The sequence below is a fragment of the Oncorhynchus clarkii genome, chromosome 5 (assembly GCF_045791955.1).
Source record: "Oncorhynchus clarkii lewisi isolate Uvic-CL-2024 chromosome 5, UVic_Ocla_1.0, whole genome shotgun sequence".
In the NCBI taxonomy this organism is placed as follows: Eukaryota; Metazoa; Chordata; class Actinopteri; order Salmoniformes; family Salmonidae; genus Oncorhynchus; species Oncorhynchus clarkii.
In genome coordinates this window covers 49,329,395-49,354,124 of record NC_092151.1, presented here as the reverse complement: position 1 = coordinate 49,354,124, position 24,730 = coordinate 49,329,395, and the positions used below count along the sequence as shown (strand labels likewise).

The following is a 24,730-nucleotide window of genomic DNA, read 5'->3' as shown; positions in this document are numbered from 1 at the left end:
ACTCGTTGTGAACCTAGCCAGCAAGTCAGATTTTTAAAATGCTTTTCGGCGAAAGCATGAGAAGCTATTATCTGATAGCATGCACCCCCCAAAATGCCAGCACGACACGTAAACAACAGATTTTGCGGTAGCCGGCGCTACCCAAAACGCAGAAATAAAATATAAAACATTCATTACCTTTGACGAGCTTCTTTCTTGGCACTCCTATATGCCCCATAAACATCACTATTGGGTCTTTTTTTCGTTTAAATCGGTCCATATATACCCAAAATAGCTTTGTATGGAAGCTGTGTCATTCAGAAAAAAACATCGTTTTTAAACGCTGCGTAATTTTTTAAAATTAAAAAAGTCGACGATAAACTTTCACAAAACACTTCGAAATCCTTTTGTAATCCAACTTTAGGTATTAGTAAACGTTTATAATCTATCAAAATGATTACAGGGCGATGTATATTCAATAGCTCCTCGTTTGCAAATCAATGGCTGCCAATGTCTTCATTAACAACATCCGGGTGAAGACTGGGAAAATGGATGCCAGATAGATGGATTTTCCAACAATTAATTCAATTGAAAATGACGACAATGGCGACATCGTGTGGAATTTGTATGAATTGCAGGCAGGTCGATATTAAATTTTGTTCTCTTTTAACAACTCGTGGAAGTGACTTATGGAAATTATTTTTAGCTTTCAGAGAGCAGTTTTTCTTGCGTTTTTCAATGAAACACACGATCTGTTATAGTCACAGCCTTGATTTAACCAGTTTTAGAAACTTCAGAGTGTTTTCTATCCACACATACTAATCATATGCATATACTATATTCCTGGCATGAGTAGCAGGACGCTGAAAAGTTGCGCGATTTTTAACAGAATGTTCGAAAAAGGAGGGGGTAGAAGTAATTAATTTTATCTATATTTCTGCTTTTTGTGACTCCTCTCTTTGGCTGGAAACATGGCTGTGTTTTTCTGTGACTTGATGGTGACCTAACATAATCGTTTGTGGTGCTTTCGCTGTAAAGCCTTTTTGAAATCAGACACGGTGGCTGGATTAATGAGAATTTTATCTTTAAAATGATGTAAAATACTTGTATGCTTGAGGAATTTTAATTATGAGATTTTTGTTGTTTTGAATTTGGCGCCCTGCACTTTCACTGGCTGTTGGCGGGGTGGAACGCTACCGTCCCGAATATCCCAGAGAGTTTAAAGCAAGGCCCCTGAACTCTCGCGTATTTTCTGCATTATGCAATGATATGGGCAGCGACCATGTAATGCTTTTACAACATACAGAAATGCAGTGGTTATCAAGGGGCAAAGAATTGACACCAATTTTTTAATTGAGGGACAAGCTTAAAGTTGAGCTTAAAGTTTTCTTTACTGACCATAATTTTCACTTGTCTGACCACTTGCATTATGATGAGTTTCTCACATGACTGGCCTATCTGGGTGATGTTTTTTCTCACCTGAATGATCTGAATCTAGGATTACAGGGACTCTCCGCAACTATATTCAATGTGCAGGACAACATTGAGGCTATGATTATGAAGTTGGAGCTCTTCTCTGTCTACATTAACAAGGACAACACACAGGTCTTTTCATCATTGTATGTTTTTTGTGTGCAAATGAACTCAAGCTTACGGACAATGTCAAATGTGATATAATGAAGCACCTGAGTGAGCTGGCTGCGCAATTATGCAGGGTATTTTCCCAAAATGGACGACACAAACAACTGGATTCGTTATCCCTTTTATGCCCTGCCTCCAGTACACCTACCGATATCTGAACCAGAGAGCCTCATCGAAATTGCAACAAGCTGTTCTGTGAAACTTTAATTTAATCAGATGCCACTGCCAGATTTCTGGATAGCAAATCGCATGGTTAAGACACTGATGCCCTTTGCAACTAAGTACCTATGTGAGAGAGGATTCTCGGCCCTCACCTAGCCTGAAAACTAAATACAGGCACAGACTGTGTGTGGAAAATTATTTAAGACTGAGATTCTCCAATACAACCCAACAATGCAGAGTTACATGCATCCTTTCAAGCACACCCTTCTCATTGACCTGTGGTGAGTTATTCACATTTTGTTTGATGAACAAATAAGGCTGTATGTGTAAGATGGCTATGTAAAGAGCAAAATTATTGATTATTATATTATTATTTGTGCCCTGGCTCTGGTCCTATAAGAGCTCTTTGTCACTTCCCACGAGCCGGGTTTTGACAAAAACTCACACTAATTCTTATGTTTAATAAATATCGTAAAGTGTGTGTGTGGCAGGCTTACAATGATGGCAACATTTGAGAGTGGGCTGACCCTGGTGCTAGAGGGGGTACGGAGCTGGAGGTTGAATGTTTGAAGGGGTACGGACTATAAAAAGTTTGGGAACCACTGTTGTAGACTACGCAAAGTCGTGGTGGGGTCCATTCGCATACACTCAGCTGTAGTTACCGTGGTTGACAATCAAACAACACCGGACCCGAGGGACAAGTTCGAATTTCAGACCTGCAGCAAGATTGGGCCTGATTGGGATCTCGGGTATATCGGGTCCAACTAGACCGGTGAAGACATCTAGTGTTTGTTATACATTGAATCCAATGATTGTGCAGCGACTGTGGAATTGAGGGCATTGCTCTGTATTGTACTGTAGCAAATGTAGTTATAAACACAGAGCAGAGAGCAGCACTGCTAATTAGGGAGCACCAGAGATCATGGATTTGGTAAAAAGTGAGATCTGAAATGGCACCCTATTTACTATACAGTGAGTGCACTACTTTTGAAGAGGGAACCCATAAGGGCTATGATCAAAAGTAGTGCACTATATTGTATATTGAATAGCTAAGGTGCCATTTCTGACGGATCCATAGATTTGAAAAAAATACACTTTTCTTCACAATGTCCTTCGTTAGACTGTTAGAACACCTCTTTGATCTGAAGAGGAAAAAAGAGAAGCTAGACACAAGCACTTCAAAATCAATAATGCACAAGTCTCTAAAAAGAGGTTTGTTTTGGTGTTGTTTTTGGAATCTGAAGACATTTGGGTTTGATTACATTCTGCTGTGCTCATCATATTGGAATGTAGTTAATGATGATTTAACTTATTACAAAGTAATATTGTCTTTCATTCAATGTCCCTCATATTTTGGTAAATATCAACTGATACTACAAGAAAGCCATGCAGAAATGTCATACTATCTGAACATGGTCATGCTAAAAGACCCCCAGGAAAGAAAGAGTTTCATGGAAGACAAAAGCTTCTTCTCCAAAAGGCCTAGCCTACACCAGGCCAAGCGCGAACCCTTTCTGAAATCTATAAATAATGAATATTACTAACCAGCCATTAAACTTTAAGCAGCCTCTGTACTAAGAATATGTTAGAAGATTGAGTTGCAGAAGCTTTTTAAACCATACAAAGCACCCATGAATGGTGAGGTCTGTCATTCATGCATGGACTGTTGCTATATAGTCACATAGTTGCTCCTTGGTATTTCAATGCCAGAAAGGTGATAGCATCAACCAAATATGACTGCAACAACAAGGTTTTAAGCACATGGTGCTCATTTATGTCTTTTCTATTTGTCAAAGCCTTATAAATTAACTAAATACAACAGTCAAATACAGTAGTTGTTTTCAATAATAAAACCTATGGAAACCCATTTACAGTGGTATTAGGAAGTCTATCCGATGAAATTTCAAAATTATGTAACAGCCATGGTGCTACAACCTAAAAGGGTTATTCGGCTTTCCCCATCGGAGAACCCTTTGAAGAACACTTTGTGGTTCCATGTTGAAGCCTTTCTGTATACATCTGACCCTTCTTTGGACAATGTGTTAACTAGCCTCTACATGAGCTTCAATGCCATAAAACAATCCTTCCGTGGCCTCCAACTGCTCTTAAACGCTAGTAAAACCAAATGCATGCTTTTCAACAGTTCGCTGCCCGCACCCACCCAGCCGACTAGCATCACTACTCTGGACGGTTCTGACTTAGAATATGTGGACAACTACAAATACCTAGGTGTCTTGCTAGACTGTAAACTCTCCTTCCAGACTCATATTAAACATCTCCAATCCAAAATTAAATCTAGAATCGGCTTCCCATTTCGCAACAAAGCCTCCTTCACTCACGCCGCCAAACATACCCTCGTAAAACTGACTATCCTACCGATCCTCGACTTCGGCGATGTAATTTACAAAATAGCATCCAATACTCTACCCAGAAAACTGGATACAGTCAATCACAGTGCCATCCGTTTTGTCACCAAAGCCCCTTATACCACCCACCACTGCAACCGGTATGCTCTAGTTGGTTGGCCCTCGCTACATATTCGTCGGCAGACCCACTGGCTCCAGGCCATCTATAAGTCTATGCTAGGTAAAGCTCCGCCTTATCTCAGCTCACTGGTCATGATAACAACACCCACCCGTAGCACGAACTCCAGCAGGTATATCTCACTGGTCATCCCCAAATCCAACACCTGCTTTGACCGCCTTTCCTTACAGTTCTCTGCTGCCAATGACTGGAACAAATTGCAAAAATTGCTGAAGCTGGAGACTTACAGTGCCTTGCGAAAGTATTCGGCCCCCTTGAACTTTGCGACCTTTTGCCACATTTCAGGCTTCAAACACAAAGATATAAAACTGTATTTTTTTGTGAAGAATCAACAACAAGTGGGACACAATCATGAAGTGGAATGACATTTATTGGATATTTCAAACTTTTTTAACAAATCAAAAACTGAAAAATTGGGCGTGCAAAATTATTCAGCCCCCTTAAGTTAATACTTTGTAGCGCCACCTTTTGCTGCGATTACAGCTGTAAGTCGCTTGGGGTATGTCTCTATCAGTTTTGCAATTCGAGAGAATGAATTTTTTTCCCATTCCTCCTTGCAAAACAGCTCGAGCTCAGTGAGGTTGGATGGAGAGCATTTGTGAACAGCAGTTTTCAGTTCTTTCCACAGATTCTCGATTGGATTCAGGTCTGGACTTTGACTTGGCCATTCTAACACCTGGATATGTTTATTTTTGAACCATTCCATTGTAGATTTTGCTTTATGTTTTGGATCATTGTCTTGTTGGAAGACAAATCTCCGTCCCAGTCTCAGGTCTTTTGCAGACTCCATCAGGTTTTCTTCCAGAATGGTCCTGTATTTGGCTCCATCCATCTTCCCATCAATTTTAACCATCTTCCCTGTCCCTGCTGAAGAAAAGCAGGCCCAAACTATGATGCTGCCACCACCATGTTTGACAGTGGGGATGGTGTGTTCAGGGTGATGAGCTGTGTTGCTTTTACGCCAAACATAACGTTTTGCATTGTTGCCAAAAATTTCAATTTTGGTTTCATCTGACCAGAGCACCTTCTTCCACATGTTTGGTGTGTCTCCCAGGTGGCTTGTGGCAAACTTTAAACAACACTTTTTATGGATATCTTTAAGAAATTGCTTTCTTCTTGCCACTCTTCCATAAAGGCCAGATTTGTGCAATATACGACTGATTGTTGTCCTATGGACAGAGTCTCCCACCTCAGCTGTAGATCTCTGCAGTTCATCCAGAGTGATCATGGGCCTCTTGGCTGCATCTCTGATCAGTCTTCTCCTTGTATGAGCTGAAAGTTTAGAGGGGCGGCCAGGTCTTGGTAGATTTGCAGTGGTCTGATACTCCTTCCATTTCAATATTATCGCTTGCACAGTGCTCCTTGGGATGTTTAAAGCTTGGGAAATCTTTTTGTATCCAAATCCGGCTTTAAACTTCTTCACAACAGTATCTCGGACCTGCCTGGTGTGTTCCTTGTTCTTCATGATGCTCTCTGCGCTTTTAACGGACCTCTGAGACTATCACAGTGCAGGTGCATTTATACGGAGACTTGATTACACACAGGTGGATTGTATTTATCATCATTAGTCATTTAGGTCAACATTGGATCATTCAGAGATCCTCACTGAACTTCTGGAGAGAGTTTGCTGCACTGAAAGTAAAGGGGCTGAATCATTTTGCACGCCCAATTTTTCAGTTTTTGATTTGTTAAAAAAGTTTGAAATATCCAATAAATGTCGTTCCACTTCATGATTGTATCCCACTTGTTGTTGATTCTTCACGAAAAAATACAGTTTTATTTCTTTATGTTTGAAGCCTGAAATGTGGCAAAAGATCGCAAAGTTCAAGGGGGCCGAATACTTTCGCAAGGCACTGTATTTTCCCTCAGTAACTTTAAACATCAGCTATCTGAGCAGCTAACCGATCGCTGCAGCTGTACATAGCCCATCTGTAAATATCCCACCCAACCTAACTACCTCATCCCCATATTGTTTTTATTTACTTTTCTGCTCTTTTGCACACCAGTATTTGTACTTGCACATCACCACCTGCTCATCTATCACTCCAGTGTTAATTTGCTAAATTTTTATTAATTTGCTACTATGGCCTATGTATTGCCTTACCTCCTCACGCCATTTGCACACACTCTATATAGACCTTATTTTTTTCTATTGTGTTATTGACTGTACGCTTGTGTATTCCATGTGTAATTCTGTGTTGTTTGTGTCACACTGCTTTGCTTTATCTTGGCCAGGTCGCAATTGTATATGAGAACTTGTTCTCAACTAGCTCTGTTCCATCTGTTTCAGGTATAACCATTTTGGCTTCTATCTAAAACCCTTTCCACATAGGGTTTTACATGGAACCCAAAAGAGTACCTAGAACCAAAAAGGGTTCTCCTATGGGGACAGCCAAAGAACCCCTTTGGAACCCTTTTTCTAAGAGTGCACAGTAATTATGGGACCACAGCAGAGAAGTTGAATATCAACAAAGACAAATCCCTGAAACTTTGAAGCATCTTGTCACGCCCTGACCATAGAGAGCTTTTTATTCTCTATGTTGGTTAGGTCGGTGTGTGACTAGGGTGGGTCATCTAGGTAATTTTATTTCTATGTTGGCCTGGTATGGTTCCCAATCAGAGGCAGCTGTTTACCTTTGTCTCTGATTGGGGATCATATTTAGGCAGCCATTTCCCCTTTGTGCTTTGTGGGATCTTGACTATGAGAGCACTATTGTAGCTTTACCTTTCGTTTTGCGATTTATTGTTTTCTTTGAGTTTCACTTCAAAATAAAGAGGATGGAACCATACCACGCTGCATCTTGGTCCACTCATTATAACGATCGTGACACATCTACAGAAAGGAGGATTTGAGCCAAACAACAAGAGCACCTTGCATGTCCAAACCAGCAGCACTCGTTGCAGCATGAAGCAAAGCCAGTTATACAACAGCCTTAGAGTTATGTACTGAGGCCAGAATACAGCAAAGGTGAAGAACAGCCATACAGAACAAGTCTGTGCTGTGGAAATCATTTTATGGCCCTGGATGTAATAAATGGTTCTTAGAATGTGGCCAAAGAACCAAAATATGATTTAGGTTATAGAACCACAAACCTCCTTTATTTTAAACAGCATAGCCAGGTATAGAATAGGTATAGAATAGCCAGCTATACAGAGTAGGCCTACAGGATTGGTGTAGAATAGCCATACAATTCTATGGGACCAGGAAGGAAGAGCCAGCCAGCCAGCTCTGCTCTAGCATGGTAATTGTAATCTCTCTTTACATTGGCACAGGGACAAAATAACACATCACTCTCTGTGATGCAGAGCCCAATGGAAGGTATCATGAACGAGGCCATAAAGTGAACTGCTGAACCCCTTTCGTGTGACGAGGGAGGTGAGCCTTTGTGGATATTGAAACAGGGATTCAAGGTGTCCATTCAATCATCTTGGTGGAAAACAATATTGGTATAAAATTAGATGGTTATTATACATGTTGAAAACATTTGTGACTTGCTTCAGCTCATTAGAAGTATGTTTGTGGCATCTAGCTTGAACGGTTCAAGAGTTACTGTTTGTGGGTTATTTCATGCTAAATTTTACAAATGTATATAGTTACTTTTCATCGCTCTAAACTCCAACAAACAGCTGTAACTTTTGATTGGAAGAAGATAATTATCTTCTGATTCCAGATTTGAACAGTAGAAACGTAGACCAAGATGTCATACCCTTTATGTTTATATCTAAAGTGCTGCAAAAGTTGTCAAAATTTCAGTTGTTTGGAAAAGGTTGGGGAAAATGTGTTGAAGTGGTTAAAAGACCTGCATCATTTGGATCAGATATTTTTTGTAGCAAAGAAGTAGAGGAAGAGTTCATACACTAAGTTTTTGTCTAAGTTGTTGGGAAAATGGTCAAAGTAGCTGATTTGTGTCAAAGTTACATTGTTCACAGTGAATAGAATAGAATGTTGGGAGTGATGAAGTAACAATAGGACATTTAGAATGCTGAAGCAATCCCATGAAAGTAGATGGAGGACAAAAAGAAGGTCAAAAAACGTAATAATTTAAAAAGTTGAAAATATATAAAACACTTGTATGTAAGAAACTTAATCCAGGCCAGTCTACACATTTTAACGTTTGAACAGCATTTTTAGCTTAAACTGTGTAAGAGCAGTATGTCAAATATTTAAAGTGGAACTGACAGCATTTTAGCAACATTAAATCTTATTCAAATCTGTTCATGTACACCCCCAGGAAGAACATGACACTTAAAATATAAAAAATTGACATGCAAGCACTTAGATATGGTCATTTTCAAATTTTTATAAATTCTTACGTATATTAAGGCAATTGTGAATATTTTGTAGCAATATAGAGTGAAAAAGCTGCCGAGCGTTAGGACAATTAATAGACACTGCAGGAAATAAAACGTCAAAAAATAATTTGTCTTGTCCGGGAACAGAGTCTACGCAGACCGTTGCACCATAGCCAACTAGAGCTCCAGTAGGCCTTTATGCAAACCAGCCATTTTCCGTCACAAGCCTGCCATCATTCACTTTGAACAGGACTGTATCTTTACAGGCAGTCACAACAGCGCGAATTTGAATGTGTTCGCCAAAAGCCACAAAATACATCAAAATGGATTTCTGCAAATCTGTCAATACCATGGGAGTCCTCTTACATTTGGGAAGTTTACAGTCCTGTTGATCAAACAAACACAAAAAGGTGGGCTCTCTCTCCCTCAGTTATGCACGTCGACAAGATCAAAAACTAATGCTAATACACTGATATACGACGGGGTATTGTAACCTACTCGTCCTTCTGCAGCTTGCCTGCAACCAAGCTAACTGGCTAAAGACAGCTAGCTTACTAGCTAGCTACTTCCAGACAAAAATGAGAGACCATTTTACTTACCCTAGCAGAGCTGGCTAGCTAGACTGTTTAAATGATATCTAAAGTGTTTGTGACTATTACTTTTTTGCCTACGTTTACTGACACCAGTCATAATCAGCCGGTGTTGCGCGTTCTTAAATGTATCAGTTATTTGATGCTCAGGAACACTCAGACAAGAGTGCTGTAAAATCGGAGTAGCCAGAGTGAATTTGCCAACACAAGAGATGCTAACTGGATAACAGCCGTTCAAGTTTTCCTAGCTAAATAAATGACACCTGCATCTCTAGCTGTGTATAGCCACCGAAAAACGACATGACATGACATCCTCCTAGCAGCTGGTTAGCTAGCAAACATTAGGATCTGTGTTTTTAGCTTGCTACATAAATATACTGAAGAACAATAGAAACGCAACAGGCAACCATTTCAAATATTTGAAATTGGACTGAGATACAGTTCAAATAAGGAAATCAGTCATTTTAAATAAATTCATTAGGCCCTAATCTATGGATTTCACATGACTGGGCAAGGACACAGACATGGGTGGGCCTGGGAGGGAAAAGGGTAGCCAGGCCCAGCCAATCAGAATGAGTTTTCCCCACAAAAAGGCTTTATTTCAGACAGAAATAAAGCCACCTCCAACGTTGTTTTAGAGAATTTAGCATCCAAGCCGGATGTGGAGGTCCTGAGCTGGTGTGGTTACAGGTGGTTTGCGATTGTGAGGCCGGTTGGACGTACTGCCAAATTCTCTAAAACAACATTGGAGGTGGCTTATGGTAGAAAAATTGACATTGAATTATCTGGCAACAGCTCTGGTGGACATCCCTGCAGTCAGCATGTCAAGAAATACTCACTAACGGGGATGTCAACAAATTTGTGCACAAAATTTGAGAGAAATAAGCTTTTTGTGCATATGGAAAATTCCTGGGATATTTTCTTTCAGCTCATGAAACATGGGACCAACACTTTCCATGTTGCGTTTTTATTTTTGTTCAGTATAGATAAGCTATCCTATTAGCCACGTGATGACTGACTTGTGCCCTTGTTAGTTTGATTGTATTGACATTCCCAGCCTTAGTTACAATCATCAGTTTTTGTTAAAATATTGCATCCCGAATGGAGGCAGAAAACAATGTACCAGGCCAGCTGTGATTTACAACCTGATAGCAATATTTTTTGGACTACCAAGAAATGTATTGGTGAATTATATGAATCATGCACTGAACTGCATCTATCTATTCTGCCAACATTTCCTTAGTGTGCGTCAAGGAATGTTGAGTCAAATAGAACCTATTTGTAAAACCACATAAAGTTGGTTTTGAGATATAAACTGGATATTTGATATGTTTGACTGATATGACTTTGTTTGTTTCATATCTGCAAAGTAGTTAAAACACTGTCAGTTTCACTTTAAAGCAGGGACTATTGCTTTGCAAGCCCCACTAACAAGGTCTAACAGTTTTTAAAAATGATACATTTACAGACTGGATCTTTTAAATGATTTAAAATGATCCTAGTGATGAGGCAGTTTAGTTATCTATGTAACAGTCATTAATAAGCAGTCATGCATATCACATTGGTCCAGGTATACCTTGTGTATATTATCACAGAAAGGTTGATCACATAGTTCTAATACTGGCACACCTTCGTTCTATTGACAGACGTTCTAGATGCACTGTCACCACTCCCATATTTGCAATGCAGGCAATGTGTTTAGCAGCCAAATATCTCCCAAACTAATCCATAAAGTTTTATACATACAATATCTATGAGAAGTGAAGTGTATCCTAAACCAGTGGACACTGTTTGTTTAAGAATAATAATAGATAGCATTGTGTGTGTAGTAGTAGGCTAGCAGAGACTATCTCCAGAATCCACAGCGCAGAGTAGCACTTCAGCACCATGGATAGTGACGAGCTAAAATCAAGTCAATACTTTAGATTATTATAACAGGGAAGGAAAGTCACCTCACCATCAATTAAACTCTACCAGGGGACACCGGTGAACTAAAACGTAGCATATTGGGTATGGACACTTTTTTGGGGACCAGACGTCATACCGGTATATTTACATGTGAAACACTCTCTCAAGTCACTTCGATACAGCTATAACAAGAAGTGACTTCCATAGCAGGCTAGAGTGCCTTATGCTGCAGGTTAGAACAAATAACATAGCAGGTTAGGAGATTGAGATTAACACCCCGGCCATCCTACAATATAAGCAAGATGCCCTCAATCTCACACAAATCATCAAGGAACTGTCACGGTTTTCTTCCTGGGAAGTAGAGGAGGACCAAAATGCAGCGCGGTAGTTGTCCATGGTTTTTTAAATTAGAAAACTGAACATGACCACATAACCAAAACAACAAAGTGAAAACCCGAAAACAATCCTGTGTGGCACAAACAAAGGAAACAACCACCCACAAAACCCAACACAAAACAGGCTACCTAAATATGGTTCCCAATCAGAGACAATGACGAACACCTGCCTCTGATTGAGAACCATATCAGGCCAGGCATAGAAATAGACAAACTAGACACACAACATAGAATGCCCACTCAGATCACACCCTGACCAAACAAAACATACAAACATACAAAGCAAACTATGGTCAGGGTGTGACAGGAACCTACCAGGTACAACCCTAAATCCATAACCATGGGCACTCTCTTAGATATCATCCTGACCAACCTGCCCTCTAAATACACCACTACTGTCTTCAACCAGGATCTCAGTGATCACTGCCTCATTACCTGAGTGGGTACTGGGTCCGCGGTCAAACAACCACCCAACATCACTGTCAAACGCTCCCTAAAATGCATCAGTGAGCAGGCCTTTCTGACCGACCTAGCCCGGGTATCCTGGAAGGATATTGACCTCATCCCGTCAGTAGAGGATGCCTAGTTTCTCATCAAAAATGATTTCCATTCCATCTTAAATAAGCATGCCCATTTCAAAAATGTAGAATTAAGAACAGATATAGCCCTCGGTTAACCCCAAACGTGACTGCCCTTGACCAGCACAAAAACATCCTGTGATGTTCTGCATTAGCATCGAATAGGCCCCGTGATATGCAACTTTTCAGGGAAGTAAGGAACCAATGTACTCAGTCAGTTAGGAAAGCTAAGGCTAGATTGTTCAAGCAGAAATTTGCTTCCTGTAGCACTAATTCCAAAAAGTTTTGGGACACTGTAAAGTCCATGGAGAATAAGAGCACCTCCTCCCAGCTGCCCACTCCACTGAGGCTAGGAAACACTGTCACCACCAATAAATCTACGATAATTTCAATAAGCATTTTTCCACGGCTGGCCATGCTTTCCACCTGGCTACCCCTACCCTGGCCAACATCTCAGTAACCCCTGCAGAACCCACCCCCCCCCCTGCTTCTCCTTCACCCAAATCCAGATAGCTGATGTTCTGAAAGAACTGCAAAATCTGGATCCCTACAAATCAGCTGGGCTAGACAACCTGGACCCACTCTTTCTAAAATTATCGGCCAAAATTGTTGCAACACCTATTACTAGCCTATTCATCCTCTCTTTCGTATCATCTGAGATCCCCAATGATTGGAAAACTGCCGCGGTCATCCACCTCTTCAAAGGGGGCGACGCTCTAGACCCAAACTGTTATAGACCTATATCCATCCTGCCCTGTCTTTCTAAAATCTTCGAAAGCCAAGATAATAAACAGATCACCCACCATTTCGAATCCCACCGTACCTTCTCAGCTATGCAATCTGGTTTCCGAGCTAGTTATGGATGCACCTCAGCCATGCTCAAGGTCCTAAACGATATCATAACCACCATCGATAAAATACAGTACTGTGCAGGTGTCTTCATCGACCTGACCAAGGCTTTCGACTCTGTCAATCACCGTATTCTTATTGGCAGACTCAATAGCCTTGGCTTCTCAAATGACTGCCTCGCCTGATTCACCAACTACTGCTCAGACTGAGTTCAGTATGTCAAATCTGAGGGCCTGTTGTCCGGACCTCTGGCAGTCTCTATGGTGGTGCCACAGGGATCAATTCTCGGGCAGACTATTTTCTCTGTATATATCAATGATGTCGCTCTTGCTGTTGGTTATTCTCTGATCCACCTCTACGCAGACGACACCATTCTGTATACATCTGGCCCTTCTTTGGACACTGTGCTAACAAACCTCCAAACGAGCTTCGCCATAAGACACTCCTTCCGTGGCCTCCAAATGCTTTTAAATGCTAGTAAAACTAAGTGCATGCTCTTCAACCGATTGCTGCCCTCATCCTCCCACCCGACTAGCATCATTACTCTGGACTGTTCTGACTTAGAATATGCGGATAACTACAAATACCTAGGTGTCTGGTTAGACTGTAAATTCTCCTTCCAGACTCACATTAAGCATCTCCAATCGAAAATTAAATCTAGAATCGACTTTCCAATTCGCAACAAAGCCTCCTTCAGTCATGCCGCCAAACTTAACCTCGTAAAACTGACTATCCTACCGAACCTTGACATTGGCGATGTCATTTACAAAATTGCCCCAACACTCTACTCAGCACCATCCGTTTTGTCACCAAAGCCCCATATACTACCTACCACTGCGACCTGTATGCTCTCATTGGCTGGACCTCACTACATATTCGTCGCCAACCCCACTAGCTCCAGGTCATCTATAAGTCTTTGCTAGGTAAAGCCCCGTCTTATCTCAGTTCACTGCTCACCATAGCAACACCCACCTGTAGCATGCGCTCCTCCAGGTATATTGCACTGGTCATCACCAAAGCCAACACTTCCTTTGTCTGCTTTCCCTTCCAGTTCTCTGCTGCCAATGACTGGAACAAACTGAAAAAATCTCTGAAGCTTGAGTCTTATATCTCCCTCTTTAACTTTAAGCATCAGCTATCTGAGCAGCTTCCCGATCACTGTACCTGTACACAGCCAATCTGTAAATAACACACCCAACTACCTCATACCCATATTATTACTTACCCTCTTGCTCTTTTGCACCCAAGTATCTCTACTTGCGCATCATCATCTGCACATCTATCACTCCAGTATTAATGCTAAATTGTAATTATTTTTATCCTCTAGGTCCTATTTATTGCCTACATCCCTACTCTTCTACATTTGCACACACTGTACATTGATTTTTCTATTTTTATTTTATTTTGTATTATTGACTGTATGTTTGTGTATTTGTAACTCTGTGTTGTTGTTTTTGTCACACTGCTTTGGTTTATCTTGGCCAGGTCGCAGTTGTAAATGAAAACTTGTTCTCAACTGGCCTACCTGGTTAAATAAAGGTGAAAAAAAAAATGCTGTAGTCTAGACAGAGTGTAGATTCATCCATATTCAAATGCCACTGCAATGTTTATACAACACACAATACAAAGCTGGGGTGTTACTGAACAGATGAGGCAGGTTATGAATGCTTCCATTTGATGAGATTATGTTTGAGAATACTGTGTATCATTTGAATTTGTCAGGAGATGTGATCATTATTTAATTTTCCCAAACAAATATGACTGACTGACTGACTGACTGACAGTCACCCAAATAATAATCTCATTCTGTCATTTCTGTCAATGCGCAATATTAGGTCGTTTCTATGCAGTCAACGAAATGTCAGAGAGACACTGGGCGTGAGGATGACACTTTAAATAATACAAATATGTATTGCGCAATGCCTACACAAGCCCATTAACCACTTATCTCAAACTCTATCCAATTGAATTTTTTAAAAAACAATGCAAGCAATTCAGTGTATCATAAGAGGAACTTGTTGTAATAGGTTAATATATCCCTAAAAACAAATATACATATTCCATCGCATTATTTCTGCGCAGTTCAGCGTGGATTTATGTTTGATGGATGGGTATGGCACGCCAAAGCTTTGTGCATTTGAAATATCTGTCCATTATTCACGGTTTTGCAGGCGAGATCCCTTTAACTGTTTAAATGCCTGGTGTTTGAATTCATCCCTTCCCTTGTATTCTCTTTTTATTTTATGCGGACGACCGATGTTTCATTATTTATCTATTCTCTCTCCCTATTCTCTGTTGTCGTTTCTCGCTAGAATTTACCGCATATGTCTATTTTCCATCCCGAGGCCATCCTCACTTATCCCGACGGATCCTCGTCGTCGTTTCATCATTGCAGGATGGGCTATGTTTACATGTTCTCACCTTACTTTCATGGCTTATTATAGATCCGCATATGCAGCAATAAAAACTACTGTTATGTGGAATACAATTCGTATTTGTGTATTCAACTCGTGACATTCACCATCCTCTTTCCAAGGACATATCATGGACTCATGTATTTCTGTCTTCCATATTAGAATAATGATAATTGCCGCAATGGAAAATATGAATACAATCACAATTTGATAGGTAAAACAATCAACGCCTCTATAACTGACTCAAGAACGAAGCAAGATTAGACAACACATTTGACGAGGCGTAACCTACGCGCACTGATGACATAGTGATGTAGTGTCTTGTGGACCCGGCTGTGTGGATGAATGGATCGCATGGTAATAAAAAAAAGATCAGAAGGTGACTTTCCACTCCTTACCTAAAATCGCTATAGGGGTGAATGATCCAGTATCCCGCAGTTTTGACCCTTTCTTGCTCTTTCTCAACGGCTTTCTGACTGCCGAACATTCGCAGGGAGAACTTATTGACGCCAGGCTGCATCATCGCTCCAAATTGCCTCTGCATAAAGCCGTGTCGGTTCCCGGACCCGTCTAGATCGTCGAACCCGACCAAGGCTTCCTCCTGGTCACCCTTGAAGCCCACCGAGTTCGGGTGGTCCCCTGATTTCATGCTCTGGCTCCCCATATTCTTCTTCTGTATCGAGTCTTGACTCTGAAATATATTATTCCCATCTGCTTTTTCCACTTCTTTTTTGCTGGAAAACGAATTCGATTTTTCTTCCATGATTTTCAATAAAACGTACTGTCTCCTGGCTGGGAAGACAAGCTACGCGCAAAACTCAAAAGGACTCCCGTGTTTCATTTGATGTCATTCAACTGCTCGGCTCCACTGCCTCCTTTGGGAATGATGCAAACTGAGACAGACTTCTGTTGAACCTGACAGATCAGGTTTCCTGGATTACCGCCATCTACTGACTGAACCGATTTAGAGTTCAACTCTCTCTTGCTCGCGTAGCATTGCGGTTTAACGGGGACATTGTTGGCGCTTGACCACTTCATTTCCATAATGTGACTGATCATGGGCATTTCTAGGATTTGAAGACACTCAGGGCTTAACCCAAAGACAGGGGGGTCCTGGGGGCATTTTCCTTCGGAAGGAATTTCAGCAGCTAAATGCATGAATTTGGTGCACTTTGATATAAACAGTGGGAGATTAGAATTTTTCAGTTAACTTGCACCTTCCCACCTGCCACAGCAGACACCACCAGTACTCAATTACAGTTGCTAGCATGGGTCTCTACTCTGGAACACATACAGTACCAGTCAAAAGTTTGGACACACCTTCTCATTCAAGGGGTTTTCTTTATTTTTTACTAAGTTCTACAATGTAGAATAATAGAGAAGACATCAAATCTATGTAATAACACATATGGAATCATGTAGTAACCAAAAAAGTCTTAAACAAAGACAAATATATTTTATATTTGAGATTCTTCAATGTAGCCACCGTTTGCATTTTCTTATCGGCAGACTCAATAGCCTTGGCTTCCTCACCTGATTCACCAACTACTTCTCAGAATGAGTTTAGTATGTCAAATCTGAGGGCCTGTTGTCCGGACCTCTGGCAGTCTCTATGGTGATGCCACAGGGTTCAATTCTCGGGCAGACTCTTTTCTCTGTATATATCAATGATTTCGATCTCTTGCTGTTGGTGATTCTCTGATCCACCTCTATGCAGACGACACCATTCGGTATACATCTGGCCCTTCTTTGGACACTGTGCTAACAAACCTCCAAACAAGCTTCGCCATACAACACTCCCTCAGTGGCCTCCAAATGCTTTTAAATGCTAATAAAACTAAGTGCATGCTCTTCAACCGATTGCTGCCCACATCCTCCCACCCGACTAGCATCATTACCCTGGACTGTTCTGACTTAGAATATGTGGACAACTACAAATACCTAGGTGTCTGGTTAGATTGTAAACTCTCCATCCAGACTCACATTAAGCATCTCCAATCGAAAATGAAATCTAGAATCGGCTTCCCAATTCGCAACAAAGCCTCCTTCAGTCATGCCGCCAAACTTAACCTCGTAAAACTGACTATCCTACCGATCCTTGATATCGGCGATGTCATTTACAAAATTGCCCCAACACTCTACTCAGCGCCATCCGTTTTGTCACCAAAGCCCCATATACTACCCACCACTGCGACCTGTAGGCTCTCATTGGCTGGCCCTCACTACATATTCGTCGCCAAACCCACTGGCTCCAGGTGATCTATAAGTCTTTGCTAGGTAAAGCTCAGTACTCAGTACACCGCCAGCACTCAATTACAGTTGCTAGCATGGGTCTCTACTCTGGAACACATACAGTACCAGTCAAAAGTTTGGACACACCTTCTCATTCAAGGGGTTTTCTTTATTTTTACTAGGTTCTACAATGTAGAATAATAGAGAAGGCATCAAAGCTATGTAATAACACATATGGAATAACGTAGTAACCAAAAAAGTGTTAAACAAATACAAATATACTTTATATTTGAGATTCTTCAATGTAGCCACCGTTCGCATTTTCTCAACAAGCTTCATGAGGTGGTCAGCAGGAATGCTTTTCGAACCGTCATGAAGGAGTTCCCACATATGCTGAGCACTTGTTGGCTGATTTTCCTTCACTCTTTGGTCCAACTCATTCCAAATCCTCTAAATTGGGTGGAGGTCGGGTGATTGTGGAGGTCAAGTCATCTGATGCAGCACTCCATCACTGTCCTTCTTGGTCAAATAGCCCTTATCCTGTTGCGACGAGCAATCCCGTATCCGGGAGCGTAATTATAGCCTCAAGCTCATTACCATAACGCAACGTTAACTATTCATGAAAATCGCAAATGAAATGAAATAAATATATTGGCTCTCAAGCTTAGCCTTTTGTTAACAACACTGTCATCTCAGATTTTCAAAATATGCTTTTCAACCATAGCAAAACAAGCATTTGTGTAAGAGTATTGATAGCTAGCATAGCATTAAGCCTAGCATTCAGCACGCAACATTTTCACAAAAACAAGAAAAGCATTCAAATAAAATAATTTACCTTTGAAGAACTTCGGATGTTTTCAATGAGGAGACTCTCAGTTAGATAGCAAATGTTCAGTTTTTCCAAAAAGATTATTTGTGTAGGAGAAATCGCTCCGTTTTGTTCATCACGTTTGGCTAAGAAAAAAAAAGAAAAATTCAGTCATTATAACGCTGAACTTTTTTTCCAAATTAACTCCATAATATCGACAGAAACATGGCAAACGTTGTTTAGAATCAATCCTCAAGGTGTTTTTCACATATCTATTCGATGATATATCATTCGTGGAAGTTTGGTTTCTCTGAACGACATGGAAAAATGCATGCAGCTGGAGATTGCGCACCAATTTCGACGGAGGACACCAGGCGGACACCTGGTAAATGTAGTCTCTTATGGTCAATTTTCCAATGATATGCCTACAAATACGTCACTATGCTGCAAACACCTTGGGGAAACGACAGAAAGTGTAGGCTCATTCGTTGCGCATTCACAGCCATATAAGGAGACATTGGAACACAGCGCCTCCAAAATCTGGGGCATATACTGTTTGAAATTTCATCTTGGTTTCACCTGTAGCATCAGTTCTGTGGCACTCACAGATAATATCTTTGCCGATTTGTGTTTTCTTTCCAAAGCTGTCAATTATATGCATAGTCGAGCATCTTTTCGTGACAAAATATCTTGTTTAAAACGGGAATGTTTTTCATCCAAAAATGAAATACTGCCCCCAGAGTTTCAAGAGGTTACACAGCCTGGAGGTGTGTTTTAGGTCATTGTCCTGTTGACAAACAAATGGTAGTCCCACTAAGCGCAAACCAGATGGGATGGCGTATCGCTGCAGAATGCTGTGGTAGCCATGCTGGTTAAGTGTGCCTTGAATTCTAAATAAATCAATGACAGTGTGACCAGTAAAGAACCACCACACCATCACATCCCCTAATCCATACTTCATGTTTGGAACAACACATTTTTTTAAATTTTACCTTTATTTAATTAGGCAAGTCAGTTAAGAACAATTTCTCATTTTCAATGACGGCCTAGGAACAGTGGGTTAACTGCCTGTTCAGGGGCAGAACGACAGATTTGTACCTTGTCAACTCGGGGATTTGAACTTGCAACCTTCCGGTTACTAGTCCAACGCTCTAACCGCTAGGCTACCCTGCAGAGATCATCCATTTACCTACTCTGCGTCTCTCAAAGACACAGCGGTTGGAACCAAAAATCTCAAATTTGGACTCATCAGACCAAAGGATGGATTTCCGCTGGTCTAATGTCCATTGCTCATGTTTCTTGGCCCAAGCAAGTCTCTCTTATTATTTGTGTCCTTTAGTAGAGGTTTCTTTGCGGCAATTTGACAATGAAGGCCTGGTTCACACAGTCTCTGAACAGTTGATGTTAAGATGTGTGTCACACCCTGACCATAGTTTGCTTTGTATGTTTCTATGTTTTGGTTGGTCAGGGTGTGATCTGAGTGGGCATTCTATGTTGGATGTCTTGTTTGTCTATTTCTATGTCTGGCCTGATATGGTTCTCAATCAGAGGCAGGTGTTAGTCATTGTCTCTGATTGGGAACCATATTTAGGTAGCCTGGGATTCACTGTGTGTTTGTGGGTGATTGTTCCTGTCTCAGTGTTTGTTTGCACCAGTTAGGCTCAGTCACTTTGGTTTTTTCTTTTCACTTGTTTTGGAAGAGAAGAGAACGAGCGCCATTCTCCTTGCGGAGATGGTGCTAAATACATCAACACGGTCGGTCCCTGGGATTGGGCTGGCTAACACGATTAGGTTTGCTTGGAAGGAAAAGGAGATGGAGCCTTTAGGACGGGAATCTTTTGGAAGGATAATATTGATGGGGATTCTAAAGCTGACGGTGAAGGACGTGTTTTGTTTCCAAGGCAACTCGTTGGAGGGAGCATACGACGTGGCACTATATACAGAGGCAAAACACGATGATATCCTGAGAAGGGCAAGAGCAGTGGGAGGTGAGAGGCCGATGTGCCACTATGAAATAACAAGCCTGGCGAAGAATAATTTTAGGGTTGTAACTGTCAACATTTACAACCCTTACGTTAAGGACGAAGAGGTGAGGGCTTTTCAGATATATGGATAACGTCTCCTCAGCAAGGCACCTCAAAGACTCCCTTGGGTTTTGAAATGGGAGGAGAGGTTTCCAGGCCCTCCTCAGAGAGGACCCAAAGGGACATGGTGGCTACCTCCATCCTCCTGCTATGTTCTCCCTAGGGGCTGACAGGGGGACGTTGTTTTATGCACGTCAGCCCCCATTTTGCAGACGCTGTATGGCCTACGGTCACATATTCGCCTCATGCAGTACAAGAAAATGCAGATTTTGTGCATCTGAGGATCATGAGGCGAGGGATTGTGACAAGCCTAAGACGTGCCATGGGTGTGGCTCGTCAGCACACCTGTGGCGGGGGTGCCCGGCCCGTCAGCGGTCATATGCGTCTGCGGCTGGGGGGGGAGCAGGGGCGGGGGATGGGGGAAGAAGAGGAGGGGAAGGAAGCACGCCTCATGATCAGAGTACAGGTCCAGAGGGGAAGGCCACAAGGAAGGAGGAGGAGCAAGAAGCGGCGGAAGGAAGAGAGAAGGAAACGGAAGGCACGGGAGTAGGAGAACCAGGAAAAGCGGCGGAAGAAGGCAACCGAGTGGAGGAGCATGAGAGAGAAGAAAGCGATGGAGGAGTGGTGGAGAAGGAGACGGTGGAAGAGCAAGTGGACTGGGGGGAATGTGCCCTGGTGGAAGAGATGAGGGGTATGGTGGAGGAGCTGGCGGGGGGGGGGTGGTATCTCTCCACTGCCGTCATTACCAAAGAAGAGAATGAAGAGGAGGGAGCGATTGGCCGACAGTGAGAGGGAGGGGATGGCCAAGAGAGTGATGGGGGTGGGAGAAACCTCTGGGTTGCTGCTGGTTTCCACAGGCTCTCAATATCTGTTGGGTGGGGACACACCTAACAAGACTCAGGACTGGGTACAGGAGGAGGTGGGGAGTTTTTTGTTTGGGGACTCAGCCTCCCCAAATTTTTTCCAATCCAGCTGCAGCACTGGGGAGGGGGAGGATTGTGGGGGTAGACTCAGGGTGCAGGGCACCCCGGAGCCAAACACTATTCCTGCATCCTGGGTTGGTGAGATGGAGGAAGAGGGGGGGATGTTGGGAGTACAGATGGTGTTATCACCGGTAAATATGGAGCAGGGGAGCATCGGGTGAGTCTCCTGTTTTTGTTTTTTTCTGTCTGGGTTTAGAATTTGAGTGTATTACATGTTTTTATTTTATTCTTTCATGGGGTCTGATTTTACTTTTGTTAGTTTAAATGTAAGGGGTTTAAGGGATTGTGTTAAGAGGAGGGCGGTTTTTAGTTATTTGGAGGGTGTGGGGTTTGATTTTTGTTTTTTACAGGAGGTTCACCTGAGGGATGGAGGGGATGTTAATAGGTTTAAGAGGGAGTGGGACAAGGGGGAGTCGGTTTGGGGTGTTGGGGGGGTGCACTCATCGGGGGTAGGGATTTTGTGTGGGCACAGGGAGGTTAAAGTGGAGGATTCTTTTGTGGTAATGCAGGGGAGGGTTATAGGGGTGGATGTCACGATAAGGGATTGTAATTTTAGATTAGTGGTGGTGTATGGACCACAGGTGGTGGCAGACAGGAGGGAGATGGTGGACTGTCTAACGCCCCTGTGTGTCACAAATAGGAAATTAGTGATAGGGGGGGATTTTAATACAGATTTAGGAAGAGGGGGGGATAGCAGTGCAGGCGCCATTGCCAGGCTAATGGCTTGCCATGGTCTGGTAGATGGTGGTCTGCACACTACTCCGAAAATGGACGGTCCTACATGGCGCAACTCCAGGGGGGTTGAGCGGAGGCTCGACTATATTTTTGTACCCAGGTCTTTGGGTAAGTTGTCTGGGCGGCTGTTGCCTGTTTCCTTTTCGGATCACGACGGGGTGCTCCTGCAGGTGGGGTCGCCAGTCTGCCTCTTTGGTAGGGGGTACTGGAAGCTAGATCGGGATGTGCTGGAGGAGCAGGCTTTTGTTGACGGGTTTTATGTTTTCTTTTGGACACTTGAGGGTCTCCGGTCCATGTGCGAGGGGGTGTTAGAGTGGTGGGAATTAGTTAAGGTGAGGATTAGGGCTTTTATAATAGGGTATTGTAAGAGGAAAAAAAGGGAGGAGAGGAGGGAGGTGGATCGTATCCAAAGGTTAATTGAACTCGAGTACGAGGCAGGCAACCTCGGCGGGTCGTTTGACTGGGAGAGATCCGCAACCCTAAAGGCGCAGCTCAGGGAGTTACAGGAGCGGAAGGCTCGAGCTTTCCTGGAGCGTGCGCATAGTGGCTTTCTAGAACACAATGAGACTTGTTCTGCTATGTTCTTTAAGTCGGTTAGGGCCAGACAGAGTAGGAAGGTAATGCATGGCGTTAGGGAAGAAAATGGTAGTATAGTTAGAGAACCAGAGGATATGGTCAGGGTGACAACTGATCATTTCCAAGGTTTATTTAAGGAAAGGGAAATAGATGTAGAGCAGGGAAATGTGTTTTTAGAACACTTGTCCAGGCGGTTGCCGGAGGACATTAGAGAAGTGATGGAGGCCCAGATCTCACTAGAAGAGGTTGAGAGCGCTCTTAGGAGGATGGGAAAAGGGAAGGTGCCTGGGATAGATGGGCTGCCGGCTGAGTTTTATCTCAAGTTTTGGGGTATACTTGGACCAGTGGTCCTCGAAGTCTTGAAGGCCATCCTTGAGACGGGGGTCCCGGGGGGATCAATGGCTGTTGGTGTGCTGTCACTTTTATATAAGAAGGGGGAAGTAACAGACCTTGGCAACTGGCGGCCGTTGACCATGCTGTGTGTAGATTACAAGCTACTTGCAAAGGTTTTAGCAGACCGGTTGCGCACAGCCCTTCCCTACGTCGTCCATGAGGATCAGACGTGCGGGGTAGAGGGCCGCTCTATTAGATGGAACCTACAGTTAATCAGGGACTCCATCGCTTGGGTTGAAGATAGAGGACTGCCTTTAATGGTAGCAGCGCTAGATCAGGCGAAAGCCTTTGATCGCGTGAATAGATCATTTTTATTCAGAGTGTTAGGTCGATTAGGATTTGGGGAGAAGTTCATAGGATGGATTCGTACATTATATGTCGGAGCGGGGTGCCGAGTTAGTGTAAATAGTCACTTGGGTGACGTTTTTGACCTCTCGTCTGGGGTCAGGCAGGGGTGCCCACTCTCGGCTCTCCTCTTCGTTCTGTACATGGAGCCTCTGGGGGCTGCCATTAGGGCAGACACAGGGGTGGAAGGCTTGTTGATCCCTGGAAGTGGTGGGCTGCGTGTTAAGATGACGCAGTACGCCGACGACACTTCCTTGCTGCTGTGCAAGGACTCGTGCCTGACAAGGTCCCTTGCCATCTTAGGGGATTTCACCCGAGCGTCGGGAGCAGTTCTGAACCATGCAAAGTCTTCCGTCAAGTTTTTCGGAAGATGGCGCGGTAGAACGGATGTGCCCGGGGGGTTATCTCTCTGTGAGGGGGCCCTGAGGATTCTCGGGGTCCATTTTGAGACCTCCGGCTCAGCGACGCTAAACTGGAACATGCGTATCGCAGTGGTACAGAGGAAGCTAGCAATGTGGAAGGCTAGGTATTTGTCTTTTATGGGCAAAGTCCTGGTTCTAAAGGTGGATGTGTTGCCGTCTCTTTTGTATTTGGCGTACATCTACCCATTGCCGGCTAGTCTGAGGAGGCCTCTAGTGAGGCTTGTGTTTCAGTTCATGTGGAGTGGCAGGTGCGAGTGGGTCGCCAGGGCACGCATGCTTTGTCCCATCGGGGAGGGAGGTAGGGGGGTACCACATTTCCCCCTCAAGCTGGACGCAATTTTTGTTTCTTTCTTGTTAACGGAGCTTGCTCATCCAGTGATACACCCGTCCGGTTACCTCCTGCGGGTGTTCTTCTCGTATCAGGCGAGAAGCGTAATGGTGTGGTCTAACACGGGTCCTCGGGCGGAACAGCTGCCGTGGCACTTTGGTCATGCGGCCAAGTGGCTGCGTGAGCACCCTGAGTTTGAAGTTGCCCGAGTAGGTTTAGATCACAGGCACCTGTACGAGGAGGTCAGAAAGGCAGGGAGTCCGGCGCCTGTAGTGGGCATCTCGGAAGTGGTCTGGGAGGGAGTGCAGGCGCGGGGTCTGGACAACAGGCTCAAGGACCTGAATTGGTTGAGCCTCCATAAGTGCTTGCCGGTACATTCCATCATGTACCGGTATAGTTTGGTGCAATCTCCCACCTGTCCAAGATCTTCTTGTGGCAGGGAGGAGACTGTGCGCCATGTCTTTTGGGACT

At 43.1% G+C, this 24,730-nt stretch overlaps 1 protein-coding gene across 1 annotated transcript in view; it reads right to left on the bottom strand.

The window, feature by feature from the left end:
• The window catches only part of LOC139408959 (potassium/sodium hyperpolarization-activated cyclic nucleotide-gated channel 1-like), a 156,356-nt gene extending 140,240 nt beyond the window's left edge, over positions 1–16,116 (bottom strand). The window contains exon 1 of the mRNA XM_071153489.1: positions 15,752–16,116. Coding sequence (XP_071009590.1) covers positions 15,752–16,116 — 365 coding nt within the window. The remainder of the gene's footprint in view (positions 1–15,751) is intronic.
• Positions 16,117–24,730: the final 8,614 nt, after the last annotated feature.